General features: G+C 40.9%; 1 protein-coding gene across 6 annotated transcripts in view; it reads right to left on the minus strand.

The window, feature by feature from the left end:
- Positions 1 to 21,669, minus strand: part of gish (casein kinase I gish) — a 245,585-nt gene that overhangs the window by 217,058 nt on the left and 6,858 nt on the right. For all 6 annotated transcript variants that reach the window (XR_013897923.1, XR_013897922.1, XM_080274868.1 and 3 more), the window contains exons 3-4: positions 20,473 to 20,545; positions 5,777 to 5,794 (exon numbers count right to left, since the gene is read on the minus strand). Coding sequence is in view for 4 of the 6 variants with exons in the window: in XM_080274868.1 (XP_080130994.1) it covers positions 5,777 to 5,794; positions 20,473 to 20,545 (91 nt within the window). In the remaining 2 variants the exon portion in view is untranslated. The remainder of the gene's footprint in view (positions 1 to 5,776; positions 5,795 to 20,472; positions 20,546 to 21,669) is intronic.

Consider the following 21,669-nt stretch of genomic DNA (forward strand, 5'->3'; position numbering starts at 1 on the left):
ATAATATATGCACAACCAGACGCCCCTGGATCTATGCTGCAGGCTAGGGATAGGAAATGAGGGGAGGGGAGGGGACGGGAGGAGAGGAGAAAGGAGGGGAAGGGAGAAGAAAGGAGGGGAAGGGAGAAGAAAGGAGGGGAAGGGAGAAGAAAGGAGGGGAAGGGAGGAGAAAGGAGGGAAGGGGTGGGAGGGAAAGAGAAAAGGGAAGGAAGGAGGAAGAGGGAAGGAAGGGGAAAGAGGTAGGGGGGCAAGGAAGGGTAAGGGGTAAGAAGGAAGAAAGGGAAAAGGGGTGGGAGGGGGGATAGGGAAAGGGGGGAATGGCGTGATCCCCCGTGAGACAATCCAACCCTTGCCACCCATGACGACGCCAGCCTGGACACGGACACGCCAACCCACACCAAGGGAGTACACGACACAGGGGGAAAACGGGAAAGAAGAGGGGAAATGGGAATGAAGAGGGGAAATGGGAATGAAGAGAGGAAATGGGAAAGAAGAGGGGAAATGGGAATGAAGAGGGGAAATGGGAATGAAGAGAGGAAATGGGAATGAAGAGAGGAAATGGGAAAGAAGAGGGGAAATGGGAACGACAAGAGGAAACGGGAAAGAGGGGAAATGGGAATGAAGAGGGGAAACGGGAATGAAGAGGGGAAATGGGAATGAAGAGGGGAAATGGGAAAGAAGAGGGGAAATGGGAATGAAGAGAGGAAACGGGAAAGAGGGGAAATGGGAATGAAGAGGGGAAACGGGAAGAGGGGAAACGGGAAGAGGGAAAATGGGAATGAAGAGGGGAAATGGGAACGAAGAGAGGAAATGGGAAAGAAGAGGGGAAATGGGAATGAAAAGGGGAAATGGGAATGAAAAGGGGAAATGGGAATGAAAAGGGGAAATGGGAATGAAGAGGGGAAATGGGAATGAAGAGAGGAAATGGGAATGAAGAGAGGAAATGGGAAAGAAGAGGGGAAATGGGAACGACAAGAGGAAACGGGAAAGAGGGGAAATGGGAATGAAGAGGGGAAACGGGAATGAAGAGGGGAAATGGGAATGAAGAGGGGAAATGGGAAAGAAGAGGGGAAATGGGAATGAAGAGAGGAAACGGGAAAGAGGGGAAATGGGAAAGAGGGGAAATGGGAATGAAGAGGGGAAACGGGAAGAGGGGAAACGGGAAGAGGGAAAATGGGAATGAAGAGGGGAAATGGGAACGAAGAGAGGAAATGGGAAAGAAGAGGGGAAATGGGAATGAAAAGGGGAAATGGGAATGAAAAGGGGAAATGGGAATGAAAAGGGGAAATGGGAATGAAGAGGGGAAATGGGAATGAAGAGGGGAAATGGGAATGAAGAGGGGAAATGGGAATGAAAAGGGGAAATGGGAATGAAAAGGGGAAATGGGAAAGAAGAGGGGAAATGGGAATGAAGAGGGGAAATGGGAATGAAAAGGGGAAATGGGAATGAAGATGGGAATCGGGAAAGAGGGGAAATGGGAATGAAGAGGGGAAACGGGAAACAAGAGGGGAAACGGGAAACAAGAGGGGAAATGGGAAAGAAGAGGAGAAATGGGAATGAAGAGGGGAAATGGGAAAGAAGAGGGGAAATGGGGAAAGACAAGAAATGGAAAAGAAGAGGGGGATGTGGGAGAAAATGGGAAACAGGAAAAATAGAGGGAAGACAAGAGCGATGAGGGAGAAACGAGAAGGGAATGGGGGCGATGGGAAGGGCATGGGGGGACAATGGGGAGAATGGAAAGGAGTAATGGGGAGTGGGGAGGTAAGGGAGAAAGCAAACACACAACCGGTCCCTTCAATGCCTCTCGTTAGTGGACAGATTATGACTAAGGCACCGGTAAAGACAAGGATAGCAAACTCGGCGAGTAAGAGATAATGGGAGTGGGACAGGGGGTGATTGGGAATGGGGAAGGGGATGTGGGGAGTGGCAGAAGAGAACTGGGGAGTGAGGAGGGGGAGAAATGGAGAGGGGAAGAGGGTAAATGGAGAGGGGAAGAGGGTAAATGGACAGGGGAAGTGAGGAAATGAGAGATGGGAGTGGGAAATGAGGAATGGGAGATAATAAAATGGGGGACATATTGGGAATGGGAAGGTGGTGGAAATGGGGGAAAGGGGAAATGTGGGGTGAGGGAGGGAGGACGCCAGGGTTGGGGAAAAGTGGGAAAATAAAATAAAAGGATGTGACCAGGACTGTGTGTGGAGGGGGGAGAGGAAGGTGTGTGGGGGAGGGGGGAGAGGAGAGAAAGGAAGTGAACAGGAAGAGGAAGACTAAGATTAATGACTATCGGTTGTAAGAGGGTCATTAAGGAAGACAATTTTTGCAAAGCCTCGATCTTCCTCTGTCACAAAACGCGCAGTAGTCGATGTTAAATCGAGGTTCCCAATTCCACTGCTGGGTGAGGAATAAAGTACTGGGATTGGTTAGGTAAATGGAATGGGAGTGGTAAAGGGGACGGGGATGGAATGTAAAGGGAATGGCAAGGGATGAGGGTGGGAGGGGAAACTAAGATGGCTGTGGAGATGAGACATGGAACAAAGCACCATAACAGAAGTACAGTACGGGAAAATACTATACAGTAAGGTTGAGAAATGAACGGCATGGGGGGATAACTCTGGCAAGGGGGGCGAGAAGCGAAATGGTTAGAGTTAAGAACCATGTGAGAGGCACCAAGGATAACCATAAAATCATAACAAAACTACAGTTGTGGAAAAATACCATGAAAGAGGGATAACGAATGAACGGAAGGGAAGGCATATAGACAGATAAATACACTTTTTTTTTTTTTGGGGGGGGAGGTTATTTATGTGGCTTGAACTAAAGGAAATGAACCACAACACACTAGTGGGAAAGAGACCATAAAGTGGGACAAGGAATTAAAAAGGAAGGGCTATCATGGGGGGGGTAAAAAAAAAAAAAAAAGGGGGGGGGAGGGGCAAGGGAGGCAACCCAAGGAGGAGGAGGAGGAGGAAGGAAGGGACGATGGGGGAGGACAAGGAGGTTGAGGAAAGGGGGAGCAGTGGGGAGAGGCGGCGGCGTGGCGAGGGTAACAGGAAGTAAAGAGAAGCGCGGTGGAAAGGTGGGAGGGTGGGAGAAGTAACCAGAGGGGGAAGAAGCAGCCAGAGAGGGACGGGGAGAGGAAGGAGGCGTAAGAATTGGAAGAAAAGGGGGAAGTGGTTAGTAATAGAAGGGTAAAAGAAGAAAAGGAAGAGGGAGGAAGGGAGTAACTAGGATGGTGAATGGGAAGGAAGTAAACACAGAGGGAGGGAGAGGGGGAGAGAGAGAGAGGGGGGGGAGGCAAGAGGAAAGGAAGAGTGATGAATCAGAGGGAAAAGAGAAACTGGAGAATGAGGGAGGAGGGGGAGGATGAGGGAAGGAAATCGGTGAGACGAAAGACTGAAATTGGGAGAAGGAAGACGGGAGAGAAAATGGAGGTGAGGAAGGAGAGGGAAAGGGAAGTAGGGATGTATGGGAATGAGGAATGGGAAAGGGGGATAATTTGGGGAGGGAGGGAGAGGGGGGGGGGACTAAAGGAGACAGGGAGGTGGTGAGGGAACTGGGGAGACAGGGATTGGGAGGGAAAAAGAACTGGGGAGGGAGAGGGGAGGGAAAAGGCATTGTGAAGGGAGGGGGGAGGGAAAAGGCATTGTGGAGGGAGGGGGGAGGCAAAAGGCATTGTGGAGGGAGGGGGGAGGCAAAAGGCATTGTGGAGGGAAGGAGTTAAGAATATACATAAGTGTCAGACATTACAGAACAGGGAATTACAGGGTGTGAGGGGAAGAAAAAAAAAATCGGTGGAGAACGTGTTGGAACGGACATGGTGTGAGGAAGTGTGGGAAGGAAGTGCAAGGAAGTGTGGAGATGATATAAAGGGAAGTGTGGATCCCGTGTGAAGAATGTGTGTGTGTGTGTGTGTGTGTGTGTGTGTGTGTGTGTGTGTGTGTGTGTGTGTGTGTGTGTGTGTGTGTGTGTGTGTGTGTGTGTGTGTGTGTGTGTGTGTGTGTGTGTGTGTGTGTGTGTGTGTGTGTGTGTGTGTGTGTGTGTGTGTGTGTGAGAGAGAGAGAGAGAGAGAGAGAGAGAGAGAGAGAGAGAGAGAGAGAGAGAGAGAGACGCGGGAATACATAAAAGAAGGGGAAGCAAGTGCGAAGACAGATAAGGGGAAATATAAGAAGACTAAGGAAGACAAACATAGAAGAGTGTGATCATAATCAGTGCTCTCTCTCTCTCTGGGAACTACAGTAAGAGGTAAAAGGAAGACAAAACACATAGGAAAAGTCTTGGAAAGAGGTGTGAGCATGATCAGTTCCCTCTCTCTCTCTCTCTCTCTCTCCCAGCCCTCACCTCTCCTTGTCTACCGCTGAAAAGGTCACACGAACACAGAGGTCTGCTCGTAGCCTCCTGCAGTTAAAATACCCACAAGTCGATCGAGTCCACTGGTCTTAGTCGACGTGTGCTGTGTTGGTGTCGATTAGAGAGAGAGAGGGGGGGGGGCGCCAAATCAACAACAGGTCACACTACAGAATCATCAACAGGGAAGGGACAAGCATCAATATGTACAAAATCAAAATGTAGGACATTCAATAAGACAACAGAAAACAGAATCAACAAACAGGCATAAGAATCAAGGCGTACACTACTTTACCATCAAGGGAAAAGGATCAAGCACCCAACCAGTCAATATACAATCCCACCCACACACACAGAGGTAAGGAGGGGACAAGAATCAAAGGATGAAGGGGCCCAGACAGCATACCCACCTTGGGGCACATTCTCCTCCTCGCCAGCACCTTCTTCTCCACGAGGGCATGCAAATAACACCCACAGTCAAACAAAAGAACAAAACATAAAAAGACAGAGAAGAAAATATAACACAGTGAACAGAATATAACGAAATGAAAATATAACAAGACAGTGAAGAAAATATAATGAACAAAATATAAGTGAACAAAATATATTAATTACGAACACTGAACAAAATAAAGTGCAGTCATTCTGAACGATAAACAAAACACAAAAATATATGTGCATATAAATCCAGAAAAAACAAATTCAGGAAGTAGGAAATCAGAAAAAAAAAACAGCAATAACTCAAACTCAGGAATAATACACAATATATAAAAGCAGCAAGACGAAACCAATAAGCAACTGAAAAAAAAAAAAACATTAATTTGACTAAGACATGATACACTGTTGCCTAAATATAATACGCAAAAAGAAAGAAAGAAAAAAAAAGCTTAGCACAGTCTATTACCACCTCGTTGGGGAATAAACCAAAAAAAAAAAAAGCAACAAAAACCTAACTACTCTAGCAAAATTATTATGAAACAAGGCGATAATAAAGAACAATGTGCATACTGTAATTAGAAAAAGTACCGTAACACAGAGTCACTGGTCATTTGTACATCCTGGCTATACTAACAAACGTAAAGTACTTAACAGCCACAAGCACAAACAGGGGAGGGTAAATGTAGCAAAAAAACAGGCAAATAAAAAAAATAAGACAGTAACCTAAAAACATGGCCTAAAACAAACATCTCAGAACACGCAAGTAACACCGAAGGAAAAAAAAAAAAAACATGCAGTTGAAAAATTACAAGTCAAAACTAAACGTAAACAGGGAAAGACAACGAAAATATATAATAGCAAACAACATAGAAAACAAAGGACTTTCAACAAACAACTTACATGCACATAAACAACAAAAACGTAAACACAAAACTAATAAAACAATAAAACCAGCACTTATCTACATACAGGTGATTCCCTTCCTCTCACTCACCTCTTGGCTTGTCGCTGTCTGAAAGGAAGCAAGAAGAACGTTTTAGTATTCAGAATCATGGAGTAAGAATCGTGAAGTAAGAATCATAGGGTTAGAATCGTGGAGTATGAATCACGGGGTTAGAATCATGGAGTAAGAATCATGGGGTTAGAATCATGAAGAACCGTGGTGTAAGAATCATGGAGTTGGTATCATTCCCATACTCTAGCTACACATAAGAATCACTCAGCATTATTATCTCACTAGAATCTCATCAGAATCTTAAATAACTGCTTTATTAATGGGTATAGAATCATTCCCACATACCAATTACCCACGAGAATCATTCATTAATATTTAGTTCACTAGAATATAATCAGAATCCTAATTAACTGTGGTATCAAGAGGTAAGAATCACTTTCATACATAACAACAATCATATCAGCATGGAATAGTCCACTAGAATCTTATCTAATATATATATATATATATATATATATATATATATATATATATATATATATATATATATATATATATATATATATATATATATATATATATATATATATATATATATATATATATATATATATATATATATATATATAAAGGGGGTATAGAATCACTCCCACAAACCAGCGTCTGACAAGAATCACTCAATATTTAACCTACTAGAATCCCATCACAATCTTAAATGCTATAATAACGGGGAAAAGATATTCCTACACATCAGCTGCCCACAAGATTCGCTGATCACTTACAGATACTTAATACGAATAACGCATCAGTATAGTCTACTAGAATCTCATCAGAATCATATTTATAAATGCAATACCGAGTCCTACACACACACACACACACACACACACACACACACACACACACACACACTCCTTTCTCACCACCCTATCAGCTACTCCCACCTCCCGTCTTAATGACAGTATTGGTATCCACACCCCACCTAACAGTATCTTACCTAATAGGCTCATTATCAACATTGACTCGCAGGAAATATAACAAATTACCGTACCATCATAATTAAACCATCCTGCATAACTAAAAGACGTATAAGCTAGCTGCAATTGTCAACCATTATAAGATAACATGCGATTTTCTACCAACATGCAACCAAAGTTAATAAGAGAAAGACATACTGTACCGTGACAACATATTAAAGTATATGTATATCAACATAATTCCTCTAATCAACTAAATCAACAAGAATCACTCATCATTTATAAAAACTAATAAATGAATCAGAAACGCCATTCTGTACCGTAACAACATATAACTAAAATGCATATAAACCTAACTCCTCTTATAAAGATAAATGAACAAGTATCATTCAGTTTATTGACCACACTAATTTCTACATTAACTCTTAATAGCAATGGTTGTAATTATCCTAAACACCTTAACCCCATCAATATGATGACGTTTTATTTACCATACTGCTAGACAATTTCACTCAATGTCCCAAAATTTAATATACGAATCTGTGGAGGAAGAAGAAAAAGGAAAAAAACAATCATAGAAAAGGAAATCATAATTAAGGGATGTGGTAAAAATATATAACTTAATATTCTCGTAAAGATAATGACAACACTAAAACTTCATAAATGCAAAAAACAAGCTGCCAGAAAAAAATAAATTCATCATCATCATCATCATCACCAACTTTTACTACCTTTGGATATGAGAGAGAGAGAGAGAGAGAGAGAGAGAGAGAGAGAGAGAAGCACCCATCTCACAGGCATGCACATCCACACCCATGCGCTTCACATCACCGTACAACAAAAACCACCCAGTTATAATCCTATCAATGCAATACCGGTACCTACCATTATTTATCTACTGCCATATTACTGTACAAAACCTAATACCACTCTTTTCAACATCTAGTTTTCTAGTCACGGGTGTAGAAAGGAAAATCAAAGTTACCATTTCCTGACAACTGCAGTCAACAACAGCCTAATTACCAACATATCTTCCCCCCCATCCCAACTCTGGGTGTAGGATTCACAGCCCGTTCCCTGAGGCCTACCAGTCTTCCTACGTACTATACACCACCACATACCACCACTTGAGTGCTAACACCATCTATCGCAGACCAAATCAATTACCTTGCAGTTATCACTCAACACCACTTACCAATATCAGTCTCTATCTCCGCTGTTATCGTGAACCGCAGGAAAAAAAAAAAAAAAAAAACATCATATACCAAAACCAATATCTCCACTGTCAGACATACAGTACTGCAAACCGAAAAAAAAAAAAAAAAAAAAAAAAAAAAACATCTTAAAAAATATATATATCCAACAATAATTGCCAACAAATAACTACCGGTACCATCTCATAAAATTACTAAACTTTTGCTAGCTTGGATTTAAACAGACAATCAGCCCATTAAAACGCGTGTGCAAGCTGATTACGGCCTGGGTAAAATTTCATCAGGCACTCTGTTGGTACCCGGTTGTTCTTAAGTGTTTGTATGTTCCTTGTCACAGATCTTTCCCAACCCGCTTTAAAGAAGGAGGAGGAGGAGGAGGAGGAGGAGGAGGAGGAGGAGGAGGTGGTGGTGGTGGTTGTGGTGGTGGCGTTATTCCGTAGCGATAAATCACATGCTACGCGTAAGTTCAGATTCTCAAGTTTTCTTCTTTTCCGGCCAAATAGTAACGGGTATGCCAGTCATCTACCCTCATATTATGCACTACGGTAGCCTGGCCTCGGGTTCTTTCACCTGACAAGGGGTGATGAGGAACCAAGTGAGACGATTTTTTTCCCCTTCCAGTACGATGACAGTCAATTTCTGATTTTAACCAGGGTACTACCACACGATATACCCAAGCATTTTGTAAGGATTTTGTAATAAAGGGGTTAGGGATGGTTTAAGGATTTTGTAATAAAGGGGTTAGGGAAGGTTTCAGGATTTTGTAATAAAGGGATTAGGGAAGGTTTACGGATTTTGTAATAAAGGGGTTAGGGAAGGTTTCAGGATTTTGTAATAAAGGGGTTAGGGGAGGTTTCAGGATTTTGTAATAAAGGGGTTAGGGAAGGTTTCAGGATTTTGTAATAAAGGGGTTAGGGAAGGTTTCAGGATTTTGTAATAAAGGGGTTAGGGAAGGTTTCAGGATTTTGTATAAAGGGGTTAGGGAAGGTTTCAGGATTTTGTAATAAAGGAGTTAGGGAAGGTTTCAGGATTTTGTAATAAAGGGGTTAGGGAAGGTTTCAGGATTTTGTAATAAAGGGGTTAGGGAAGGTTTCAGGATTTTGTAATAAAGGAGTTAGGGAAGGTTTCAGGATTTTGTAATAAAGGAGTTAGAGAAGGTTTCAGGATTTTGTAATAAAGGGGTTAGGGAAGGTTTAAGGATTTTGTAATAAAGGGGTTAGGGAAGGTTTAAGGATTTTGTAATAAAGGGGTTAGGGAAGGTTTAAGGATTTTGTAATAAAGGGGTTAGGGAAGGTTTAAGGATTTTGTAATAAAGGGGTTAGGGAAGGTTTAAGGATTTTGTAATAAAGGGGTTAGGGAAGGTTTAAGGATTTTGTAATAAAGGGGTTAGGGGAGGCTCTGTCCAACCCCTCCAGTTAAGACTCAATATAACCCCTCCAGTCACAGCTCTATCCCCTTCAGCTCGGTCTTTGCTAAATATATCGCTAGGGGCCTACGTAGCATGATTAATATAAGGCGTCATCGCACGGAAAGGGTTAGGACACTCCCCACAACCGTAAGGCAGTCCATTTCTAGTGAACCCTTTCTCTACGGGTAATTATTTTATTCCTGCTGCATCCAGACGACTTTATACAAACACTCCGCACTGCAAGGGATAAAATGCTGCCTTCAGTAAACCTTTCACCAACAGAGGTCTTTCTTACAGCGAAAATTTTACCCATAGGCAGGAGTATTCAACCAACACGACGACGCTATTTTCTAGCACTGGAAAGTCCCTCTTGAAAAAAGGGTCGAGTAAGGCTGTACATAACACCCCCCGTTAGAAAAGTCTCACCCAAGCTGAGTAAAATCGTTTGGGACTAAGCCTATAACAATAAAGTAATTCTGTTTTTCCAATAGATGTTCATCAGATTACCCTTCCCTCTGCCTATGACCTCCAACCTTTCCAACGCGTGTCCAGGCATCTCGAAATAACCGGATCTCGATACTGACTTTCTTTTCTTGAACTTTCTTTGGGCGAGACGAAGCTTGTACAGCTTCAGTCCTTTGATTCCACGTTCGTGCATTTTTCGCTTCGTTGTGCTTTCGCTTAAAAATAACCTTGTTCATAAAAGCTAATGGATACAGGCAAACACACTGAGGCTCTACTGACTCTCTCTCAGAATAAACTAATCCGGCGCTAAGTGGGATAAAAACATAAAATACCAGTGATGTTATTGTGCGGCCTGACCATAACATAGCTGGCGTCGCATTACAATGACGAGTGACACAATGCTATACCCGGTACGTATTTAACCCCAACCAGTGCTCGAGGGACCTCTAGTCAGTCAAATGCAATCGCCTGGAGGCTGTAATATTATAAATATATAAATTAACAAATACATTAGTGGTAGGTGGTGGCGACCATCATCCACTCGATGTAGCGCTAGCTACTTCTTCCTTAGCCTTTATCATTCTTTTTCTGTGCCTGCCCTCCTCTCTTCCGATTACCATCTTTCCTGTCACTACTTAATGCTTTTCTTTCCGTTACAGGTGGCTTTACATTGAGTGACAAGCCAAATGGTTTCCTGTAAGCCAAGAAACCATTTACAACGCTGGGTGGTAACCACATAACCAAACCATACGTGCTCCCTACGTGTCAACAAGTGGGTTGGTGTAGGTTAGTGCCCCTCTCTGTAAAACAAATAACTCACGAGTCAAATGGCCACCCCTTACGGGATTATGGCGTCTGGCAATAGACAGATAGACAGATACATACATCTCTCAGGGATTAAACAGCATACAACAATTTCAACATCCTTCATCCTCTGCCTTAGAGTTAAAAACATCTTTTCCTCTGCAATACTGATTCCTCTCAAATTTTTTTTTTTTCTGCGTTACTAAATATGCCTCTCTCTCTCTCTCTCTCTCTCTCTCTCTCTCAGCTGCGTCACCACACTAACGTCATCGTCAGTTCTCGCCAAGGCCCAACTAGTTAACAACGCTACACTAGCCCATTCTACCTCATTTACTCCATAATTCCCATCCCTACATAACCACTATTTAACTTTTTTTTTCTACAGTGTAATTAAATATGACCTTAACCAAATCTACGACGAACAACTCCCAAACGCAATGAAAGTGTCAATTTTGTTTTGACATATTCCACGTTATTATTCACTTAAGCCTGGTTTTCGAAGTTTCTGCAACTAAAGAACTTCAGATGAAAGCAAAGACAAACGCAGTTTCGACAAAGATTATGAATAAAATCATCACTACGACCTTAATTTCCACTAAAGAGATATGAGAAACAATGTATAAAAGTAATGCAGAATTATGAAACATGGCGATGGTCTATCCAGGCGTGACAGGCAAACAAGTCGATAAGTGCTTGAAAACCTCCTAAGCCCACAAGAATACCATCCGCTGTCCTGACATCTATCACTCTACAGACACCATCATCCCACAAGGGGTGGTCGTTTTCCGCGTGGAATCGGAGTTAAATCACATCACTCCCAAGGCTGCATTCTCAAAACTAACATAGCGAGACTGCTTTCATTATCATCTGGGAAAATCGTTGTCTAGGCCAACAGTGGTCCAAAGAGCCGTGTACCCCAGTACATAATTATACAACAGGATATCCAACTGTGATAGAGCCCATCTGCTCATGAGCTGAAGGACACCCGCTATTACCCGCGCAAGAACAATGACTTCACACAATACTAACGAATGTCCCTTACCAAACAACAAGCCTCTCATTTTAGGTTACAAGTTTCTCTAACACAACAATAATGCATTAACTCTTGAACTGCGGCTGGCCAATATCTACTTTACCAGTCTGATAAACCTACTGAGGTCAAAAGACTAAGAAACAATCTCGACTAACTCGTTAATCTCAACTGACCTCGTCTATTCTTCTCGCCACTTGTATATCTACTGAGGTCAAAAGATTAAAATTTCCATATAACATGCAAGATGCGCTGTCTGAAAAGACAAACAACGGACAGTCATGAGCAAAAATTCAGACACTTCTTCGCTGGCTGTGGCAGAGGAAAGTTTACCATAAACTAGTTTTACGTGCGACCCACATGGAACACAACAAATATGCAAGGGAGGGCTGCTGTCTGCCGCTTGGGAAGGAGAAATATAGAAAGTAGAACACTCATCTGCGAATTTTTGCTCGTGTCTGTTAAGGCCACGAGAAGTAAGATGAAACAGAACTAGGGAAATGACAGCCTCCTAATCTGGTAAGTACAGTAAAGTATGCCCACGTAATGCTGTGTGTGTGTGTGTGTGTGTGTGTGTGTGTGTGTGTGTGTGTGTGTGTGTGTGTGTGTGTGTGTGTGTGTGTGTGTGTGTGTGTGTGTGTGTTGCAAACAACTCCGCAGTAAATTCTAAACTGCTTGCCTATTAACGTTCCAGTGCTACCCACAATATCACGGATATCCTCCAATTTCCAGCATCGGTTGTATGAAAATTTTAGATAATTGGAACGCACCTGACGAACTATTTGCAAGAATTATGGGCACATGGCTGACAACGAATAACTTGGAACAGAAGAAAATGGAACACAAGTTGACAAAACGAATAATTTGGACCACACAATAATCTGAAACACCTCACTAACACAGGCTACCGAATACACAAGAGTCCACACCGCTGCATTCCAACAGCCACCACACGCAAGATAAGCTCGGTAATGCCGCAGTTTTAATTACTCATTAAACTTTACACCGCAGTTTGACACGCTATTTCAGTCGTTTCAGACTAGCTTAAAACCCAGAGCGAGTTTTATATTACACTTTGCCTTAACCCACAGGAGCTTTTTTTTTTTTTCCCCTTACCTAGCCTAATACTGAATCTCACTTGTTTATGAACTTTATTCAGCATCATTTCTTCACTATAATGACGTCTCTTGTTTTGCCCCAGCTATCGCCAGACGATTTTGTTCAGCTTAAGGTGTAATTGGAGGGATTAAACTGCCTTCATTAACCCCTTCAGCTAAAGCTGAACGTCCTCGGGGTGATGGGGTTGTGAGATTAGGACGGAATGGTAAGAAACTTATTTCTTCCTTAGTGTTACTTGTCCGCATTAAAAAAAAAAAAAAATGCTTAGTAATCTGAACAATGATTCTGAACCTTGTACCTGTATAATCTACAGTGTTCTGACCCCTTTGGCCCACTGTCGTGGTGTCTATCTAACCGACAGCCAAATTATTTTCTTCAGCTCAGGATGCTTTTTCCAGCTACAGAAAAAAAAAAAAATCAACTGCGTTACTGCAAGTCCTTTCTGGATTGAATAAGTCTGAAAGTACCAGTAATGATATCGTTTTCCAGAACAGGAAAAAAAAGTTTTCATTAACTTCTGCGTTACTACAGGTCCTTACTTGGCTGAATAAAATAGTCTGAAAGTAACAGTAATAATATCAAGTCACTTGTGAATGAGTTGCCACTTTCATGATGAAGACAAAGTCGATAAAAGCATACAACCAGACTGACCCTTCACCCAGGGGATGCAACTATTCCATTGTTGTCATCTCAAGACGATTATATCTTCTTGTTTTCATTAACACTATCACTGCTGAAGGTAACTTCTGAAACTAAATCGTCCGATGGCAGCCTGAGTACAAATAAACGCCATCGTAGATGAGGTTAAGTGTAAGGTGCACTGTGTGTGTGTGTGTGTGTGTGTGTGTGTGTGTACAGGAAGACGAATTAAAAAACTCCATTCCCAACACGGGACAGATATCTCATCCGCTGAGGAGGTTCCAGAGTATTTATGTGCATAACACATTCAAATGCTTGTATATTATTCTGCTGATGTCTACAAACATTACACAACATACAAGAGAATATTAAAATATAATACACAAAAACATATCGGTAAGGAAGATACAGGATCCCCCTCCCCTACTCCCGGTACCATGGTAACTTAAGTACGGGTTTTGCTCAAGTTGAGATAATACGACGGACAATGTTCCTCCTACAGTAGCGCCATGTCTCGGCGTTTATATGATATAAATATGCAACGAGTTGAACCGGTTTAGTGTCTACCCCTTCACTACCATGACCCCTCTCTTTTCCTTTCTACTGCCCGATAATTTTACTCACCTCTTGTAACAGCGTGTTGGAGGTGTAGCGTTTTAGTTATGGGGATATTTTACTAAGGGCTACACCAAGGCAAATGGTAAGGATAGATAAACACATATGTGCTGGGAAGATATAGACAGGGCAGTGATTACTGACTTGGAACAATACAGAGTTACTACATGACTTCAAATTAGTACAAGGCAATTACATTTACAGCATGTGTAGATCAATTAAATGGATAAAGTATTACAGACTAAAATATGACCAATGAATTTAGTGCGGAGCGGGAGTGCCGAGCTGATGTGTTTACGTGTATTGCATATGTAAAGTCGTACCGCGTGGCCAGATTTACCAGGAGAGAGGAGAGCAAGGCAGGTAGTCAGCCGGGTGAAGTTGAGAGGGAAAAGGAGGAGCGAGCTAGGTCGCCCGCTCGGTTTTAAGCCCCTTAATGAGGTAGGCGGCGCACCGGTACGCCTAGGTCGCCTGAATAGGCAAATTTGATTAGTTTAGGCACCACTACAGGTGAGGAGGGAAGAGAAATTGATTATTATTGGTAGCAGCACTGGTACAGGTAAGGAGGGAAGAGAAATTGAATAATATTGCAAGAGGCACTAGTTCAGATGAGGAGGGATGAGAAATCGAATATTATTGGTAGCAGCACTAGTAGCGATGCTAAAGTATGAGAACAAGGTGGGGAAAAGCCACGAGGGAAGGAAACGTGTGTAGGTGAAATGCGAGGTACAATACTTTGTGGTGTAATATACGCCACAATGGGAAAGTCCTTCCTGATCAAAATAAAACCCATCTTGTTGTCCGAAAATAATAATAATAAATAATAGTAATAATGGACATCGCAGTGAAGAGATATACATGGTCAAAACAACAATCACAATTACCAAAGAAAAGTCATGAAAGATGAATGCAAGTCTGATGCCATGCTTCTGAGTGCCATGAAGCCTCTTAATACACTGAAGCTTCAAAAGTTGTTTTAAAAAAAAAAAAAAAAAAAAAAAAAAAAAAAAAAAAACTGCTTCGTTAAGACAAGGCACAAACTTCAGATTCTTTACTGCATTAATACTTTTTTTGCATTGACCGCAGAAGGTAACGAAGGTGCTGTTGACCCTTACAATCTAACGTCTCCCACCAGACAATTTTCAGTTTCCGTGTGACCTATCTACTTTACTTCATTAACCCTCTTTATGAAATGATCTTGTAAAAGTGTCCTCTGGCTGAAAGTTTACCTACCTGAAATCTGCTCATGCTGGGCTTCTCCTCCAACACCAATATATTTCAAATCAAAGCACATTAACCCTATCAACATTTTTTTTTTTTTTTTTTTTAATCCTAGCCCCCAGCTGTAAGATCTGATACGGTATATACCATACAGGCTACAGTACACCTGTGATAAGTCCATATTCAACCCCTCCATACAGAACTAAATCTTTCCTGAGCTTAAAACATCTCGAGACAGCAAGAATAAAAGATATCCTGAGCTCGAAGGTTAATATTAAGTGCTACTGAAAAGACAAGAAATTTTGGTTTACTCAAAATCCCTTGGTGGTACACAATCTTCTTCCGATTTGGATGACTTCATATTTCCCTCATCCTGGCTTTTCACTTTATTCTGGCTTCCACCACAAACATTACAGCTCTTGGGAGAACTCTAATAAGGAAAAGGTTAGAAACAATCTCAGTGACTCTTTTTTTTATTTTATTCTGTTTGAAAATATCATCTTCACTCTCATCTTAAATGTCAGGACCAACTGCTTAGCCCCGGGCTCCTACGCTCCTCATGGGGCAATGTAGGATTGGATGATGGATGGATGGATGAAAATATCATCCACTTTAGGGCAGCTCCTGGAAGTGGCTGGAGTTAACTAAAACTGTTATCTAACCCATGCAGTTCGAAAAGCTACTCCCAAGCTGAGTAAAATCACCAGCTTATTGGAAAATACAAAAAAAATCACCATACTAAAAATGGTAACTTCTGTTGTATGCTAATGTATTGGCTAATTTTTCCTGGTACCACCAGATGGCTTTAGGTAAGTGGAGAGCTCTCATTGTGTAGGAATCAAAGTGGTTTCAGCTTCATCTAACTTTGATCCCACAGCATAAAACTTTCCACAAACTTCATCAGCTTCTTTAAGTCTTTACATCACAGGAAATTCCCCAAGATAACACTGCACAGAAATAATGGGCAATATGAGGGAAACTATTGTAATATTACACAGGGAATACTATATACAGAAGTGGACACAGTTTGAGGTTTTCCATTACCTGGAGTTGTCAGATATGGTTGAAGAGAAAAATCGGGAAATGTACAAAAATACTGCGGCAGTGAGAGAGAGAATAATGCATTAACCCTTCAGCCCAAAAACAATATTTTGTACCTAATCCTTGTCAACATCATTTGATTTTATTCAGCTTCCACAGCAGTTCAATGCGAATTAATGAATGGCTGATTCTAACTCCCCCAGGTCGAAAAATCTCTCCTAAGAAAGAATAAAATTGTCTGGTGATACCATGAGTAAATCAAAATGTGCTGTCGCCACACTACTGAAGGGGCTAATAAAAAGGGTGGTGATATTTAAACTGTCATGCCTGAAGCCAGACTGATTACTGTACCACTTAAGTTTGATGTTTTGTTTCCTACCTCTGGACTGTTTTACTCAGCTGATAGACCCATTCTTGAGAAAGTGATAGTTTCTCAATTAACCCCTGTGCTGAAATTACATATCACTTCATTATCCACAGTTACTGCTACACAAATTTATTCAGCTACTAGGACACCTCATAGGGAAGGAGTATAAAAAGGTGTAGACTTTGTTAACATAGCTGCCACTGTAGCATGAAATTCGAATGACAGAAAACAACAGTCAAACACTAGGGGGAAAAAAAAAAAAAAAAAAAAAAAAAAAAAGGGCAAAACTAAACTGGACAGTGAAGCAGGACGGCAGTACTACTATTTTCCACATCATCAATAAACTGAATATAAATCGTTTGGTAGTGGTAAGTAGTAAATGAATATGTTATCCTACTGAGAGGGTTAATTGCAGCTTATCAAACCTTTTTGGTACGAGTCTCCCTAGTTGAAAAATTAATCCAGTTACTGGCCAGAATAAAAATAAAATAAAAATAAAGGAAAGGGTTATAGTAAGTGCTGGTTGCAAGGATAATCAGCAAATTTTCTGGATTTCAAGCATTAACCTCACCCCATCCTGACATGGGAAGATGGATGGATGGACTGATGATGATGATGATTAGGCTAGAAACTATTTTAACCAGCAGTTAAATGAAGACTACTGTAGAAACAATGATAAAATACACAAAGATGTCCAACAGCAGATGGAAGTTGTCTCAGTCCTCAAAATCTATTATGTGTGAAGGTAAGATGGTACTTTACGTAATGTGAATGACGGTACAAATGCTTTTAGTTCATATATGATGGATTAGAAGCACAACAATGCTCATTTCTTACTTCAAAACAACCTAAAAATGAATTATCAGCAAATTTAAATGAAGAATAGGTAATTTAACACCAATATGATCATGAAACAATGTACTGTACAGGAAATAACTTTAAATGAGGAATGATCGCAGGGGAGTGGGTGAGGGTCATCAGCTGTGAGGAAGCAAGTGCATTAGTGAGCCTGGCGATAATGAAAGCTCTGTGGGGAAATGAGATTAGTAGGGCAATGTTCACCCTTCAGTTCTAGGGCATCTTCATTTTCTAGATGATGCCTAACTATTTTTAAGACACATACGGTACCCTAAGGCACTGACTATTACAGGAGATAAACAGGCACTGAAGTAAATACAGTACTTTGCACCAACAGATTAAGTGGAATATTGCACAGCACAGCCTGCTGAAACTGATGACATATTATCTGGTTTAATCCTGCTCTCAAGTAGTCTAATCAGATCAGGAAAGGACTTTGTACTGAAAGGGTAATGGAAGACTGCATCTGGTAAGGCTAGATGAAGCCTTCCTTTACCATTTCAGTACAAAGTCCTTTCCTGCCCTGATTGGACTAGTTGAAAGCAGCATTAAACCAGAAAATATGTCAGCAGTTTCAATGAGCTGTGTTATGCAATACCGGTACCATGTGCCCTACCCAAAGGCTGACTCTTCCCTATCAAAATTCTCTCTTCTGCCATCTATCCAATACCTTTTCCTTTTCCCATCCTTATTCACACCCTACCCACACCTACAGTATGCCGCATCCTGACCCTGCCTTACACTGACTCTATTCTTGTTACAATTTACTTAACACCTTATTTCTAACAGTACCAGATAATCAGTCCTAACACCATACCCACTTGACATCTACTACCTCCCTGCCAAAACTCACTCAGTATCTTATCTTTATCTCATCCTAATCAATATCCTACCCAACAATAATCACACCATGCTTTTGTTCTACACATATTCCCTCCTAATCCTACCATCTTACCAGGTATCCTTATTCCTGTATGAGCCATGCTTTACCTGGACCTATCGCAAACTGTAACCGCTGCATACATCACATTTCCTTGCTGTTACTCATCCCTGTCTAATCCATAACTTGCCAGATCCTATCAATACCCTGTCCCTACCTTACTATAATTATTTCCTGCCTACCACTCATCCAACACTGTTCTGGACCAGCGCTGATCTTCCCCCCACTCTGACACTGCCCCTGTCCAATACTGTACCTAGCTGTTCTCTCCCTACAAACACCCATCTGATTTCTTCTTCAATTACCAATACTATTCCCTTCACCTACCCTGTTCTGTGAAAGTCAGATATTACAGGTAACTTTCAATATCCTGGTTTGACAGCTACTCAGTTTGATACTAAAAGGAGAGGAGAAACAGGAGTGGATGGACTAGGTCTAACATTTGCATAAAAAGGATGACCATAGAGCAAATGAGGTGCTTCTGTAGATGAATGACTAGAATAAAACCACAAGGAGAAAACAAGTCACATATGTAATAAGTGTATGGAGCTTCAATGCAAATATAGTATTTATGGTCCACTCAAACTAACACTGTGGTGTACCTTAAAATGTAAATGACAGTTTACAAAATATCAGGCAAAGAAATGAGAAATAGTGTGTATTATTTCAGACGAATTCCATACTGTATTCTAATATTCCAAATGTGAACAAGTGAACTGACATGCTGGCAATGCAGTAAACTCAATGTAACATAACTAGAACAAATGTAAAATGGGAGGAGGTGAGATGGAAGCCTTAGGGAGGTGGAAGGATAAGGTCAAATGTAAGCTTGTGGGCAGTGAGGAAGGACTAAAGTCAAGCCAGAAGTCTGCAAGTTGCAATTCCCCCCACCCCCCTTTGGCTACCCTTGAGAGAAAAAACATGTATGATAAAAAGAATGGAATATGAACCCGAACACAATTTTTTAACAGTGCCAGTGTTTTAATATTTTATTTTAATTACACACTACCAATTACGGTTCGGTAATAACAAAGAATTTAAATCTCCTCATATATATACTTTTTCCACAACCTACTGTAACTTGATTTACCAAATTTTATCCTTCTGTGGTCTATCATACTGTTTTTGGGGGGACAGTGAGAAAGCTGAGGGATATTTGTATAAGCTAGAAGCACAATTCAGTTATATCAGTAACGGTACCACGATGGGAGGGTGTCCCTCTCCATCACCACAATATATGCTCAGTACCACAGGACACCTAATCATTATGATGATATTCAGTACTAACCACCAAGCTGAGCACAAACACAAATCAGACCCATGAAGGTAACAAAGATTTCGTATTCTATCACAGTCTTCAATACTCCAGTGGTCCCACTTGTACACTGACCCAACCCCCCCCCCAATAAATAAATACAGTATAATAAAAATAAAATATATGTATCAGTGCTGTGTGTTTTATTACCGTATATGGTAATACAGTACTCTATGATACACCAGAAAATTATACAGTACAATCATAACCTTAATACCATTTCTTAAACTATAGCTACAATATGCTCTCACCATTTAATACAACCCATACATATCCAGCTACACAAATACTGTAATGACATCCCTCACACCACAACACATTAACTCACTTTATGCACTTCATTCACAAATCAAACTTCAACTCAAAGATCTATGGGAATGCCAAACAGAAACAGACAGTTTTCTGCACTCAACAGAGTTTACGGCACAAGGCTAGAGAAAATAACTAGAAAAGAAAGATCAGTAAATAAATAAAAGATATACAGTATTAGAGGTCTAAAATTTTATGACACTATGAAAATCTGCCTAAATCAATCAATCTACCAACTTGTCTAACACTGTGGGGTTCTTTTCCCATACACTACCAATATACCTACTACTGTACCATTACTGTATTATCATGGGCTTTCTTCTCATACATCAACCAACATATTATCAAAGTCGTCCCACATGCAGAATTCCTTACACCTACAAGAATAGTTCATAATGATGATTTTCTCTTACCTCCCACAGCATCCAGCATACGGTAGAATCTGTACTCCAGGTGAAGCTGCGGGGCCTTGGCTTTGATTGGCTCCTGCCGAAGACAAAATGGACATGGTAAGGATTAATTACATGGAAAGTTTAGATTATATAAAAAAAATGCTGTCAAAGTCAACAAATGTTCTAAAGCATTAAAGTAAAAAGCTGTATGCTACAAGTCTCATTCATCCACCCCCCAAAGCTCTACATAAGCCTACCTTAGTGCAGCAGAATTAAACAAAAACATGAAACATCCAACATGTCAGAAGTATCTGCAATCTCTACAGTACCTTCATTTTCTGAGTTCCAAATGCAACACTATGTATAAAGAACAACTCCCAGCAGAGACCTGAATGATCAGTAACATGCATGCTGACAGAGGAAAGTCATTCACACACTGTCTCGCCCCATGTCTTGGGTGGGAATTAGGGCAGAGATGATGATGTCGATAATTTGGAAAATTAACTACAAAACCTAATATTAATCTAACTATGGAGGCACCATTAAGTAACCTATATTCTCTGTACATACCATATACAATCTAATATATATACTGCCTCATCACTTAATTTAGCTGGAAATTAAGGCTGGGATGATGATGATGATAACATTCTGCATATACACAATTAACCACAAAGACAAATTTAAACATGTTAAATACTGTATGGGTAGCAGTATCATAACCCATATCTTCAGTTAGATGTGGAATATCAAGGTCAAGTAGCTGAACTGCTAATCGGTTTGGATTATAAGTTACCATGAGGTGTAATGTGGCAAAGCACCTCCATACAACGTGCAGTCAAGGGCAATGGTTCCTGTGCAAAGGCAGAACTTCACATACCTGATGAAATGATTACTGTGTTTAAACCCTGACACACATTCTCCAACCTTTTAATACAATCAAAGAAACTAACATACCAGTACCCTTTTCTTTTTCCCTTAACTACTCAATTGGTCAATATACTGCAGCTTCATATGGCCAGTCCTCATAAATAATGGATGTGTTCTACAATATCAACTTATAAGTACTGTTCATTGGAGGGGAAACATGCATGTCAGCTTTATATGTCCCAATAGAACTTAGGACAATTACTGCATTATGGTTTACTGAAGGCTTTATAATGACAGAACATCAGCAGAGGTACCTTATACACCTGAACTCGCACAGAATTAGCCAAA

This window comes from Coenobita brevimanus, chromosome 60 (genome assembly GCF_032717465.1).
Source record: "Coenobita brevimanus isolate Jiangsu-jjx chromosome 60, ASM3271746v2, whole genome shotgun sequence".
Lineage (NCBI taxonomy): Eukaryota > Metazoa > Arthropoda > Malacostraca > Decapoda > Coenobitidae > Coenobita > Coenobita brevimanus.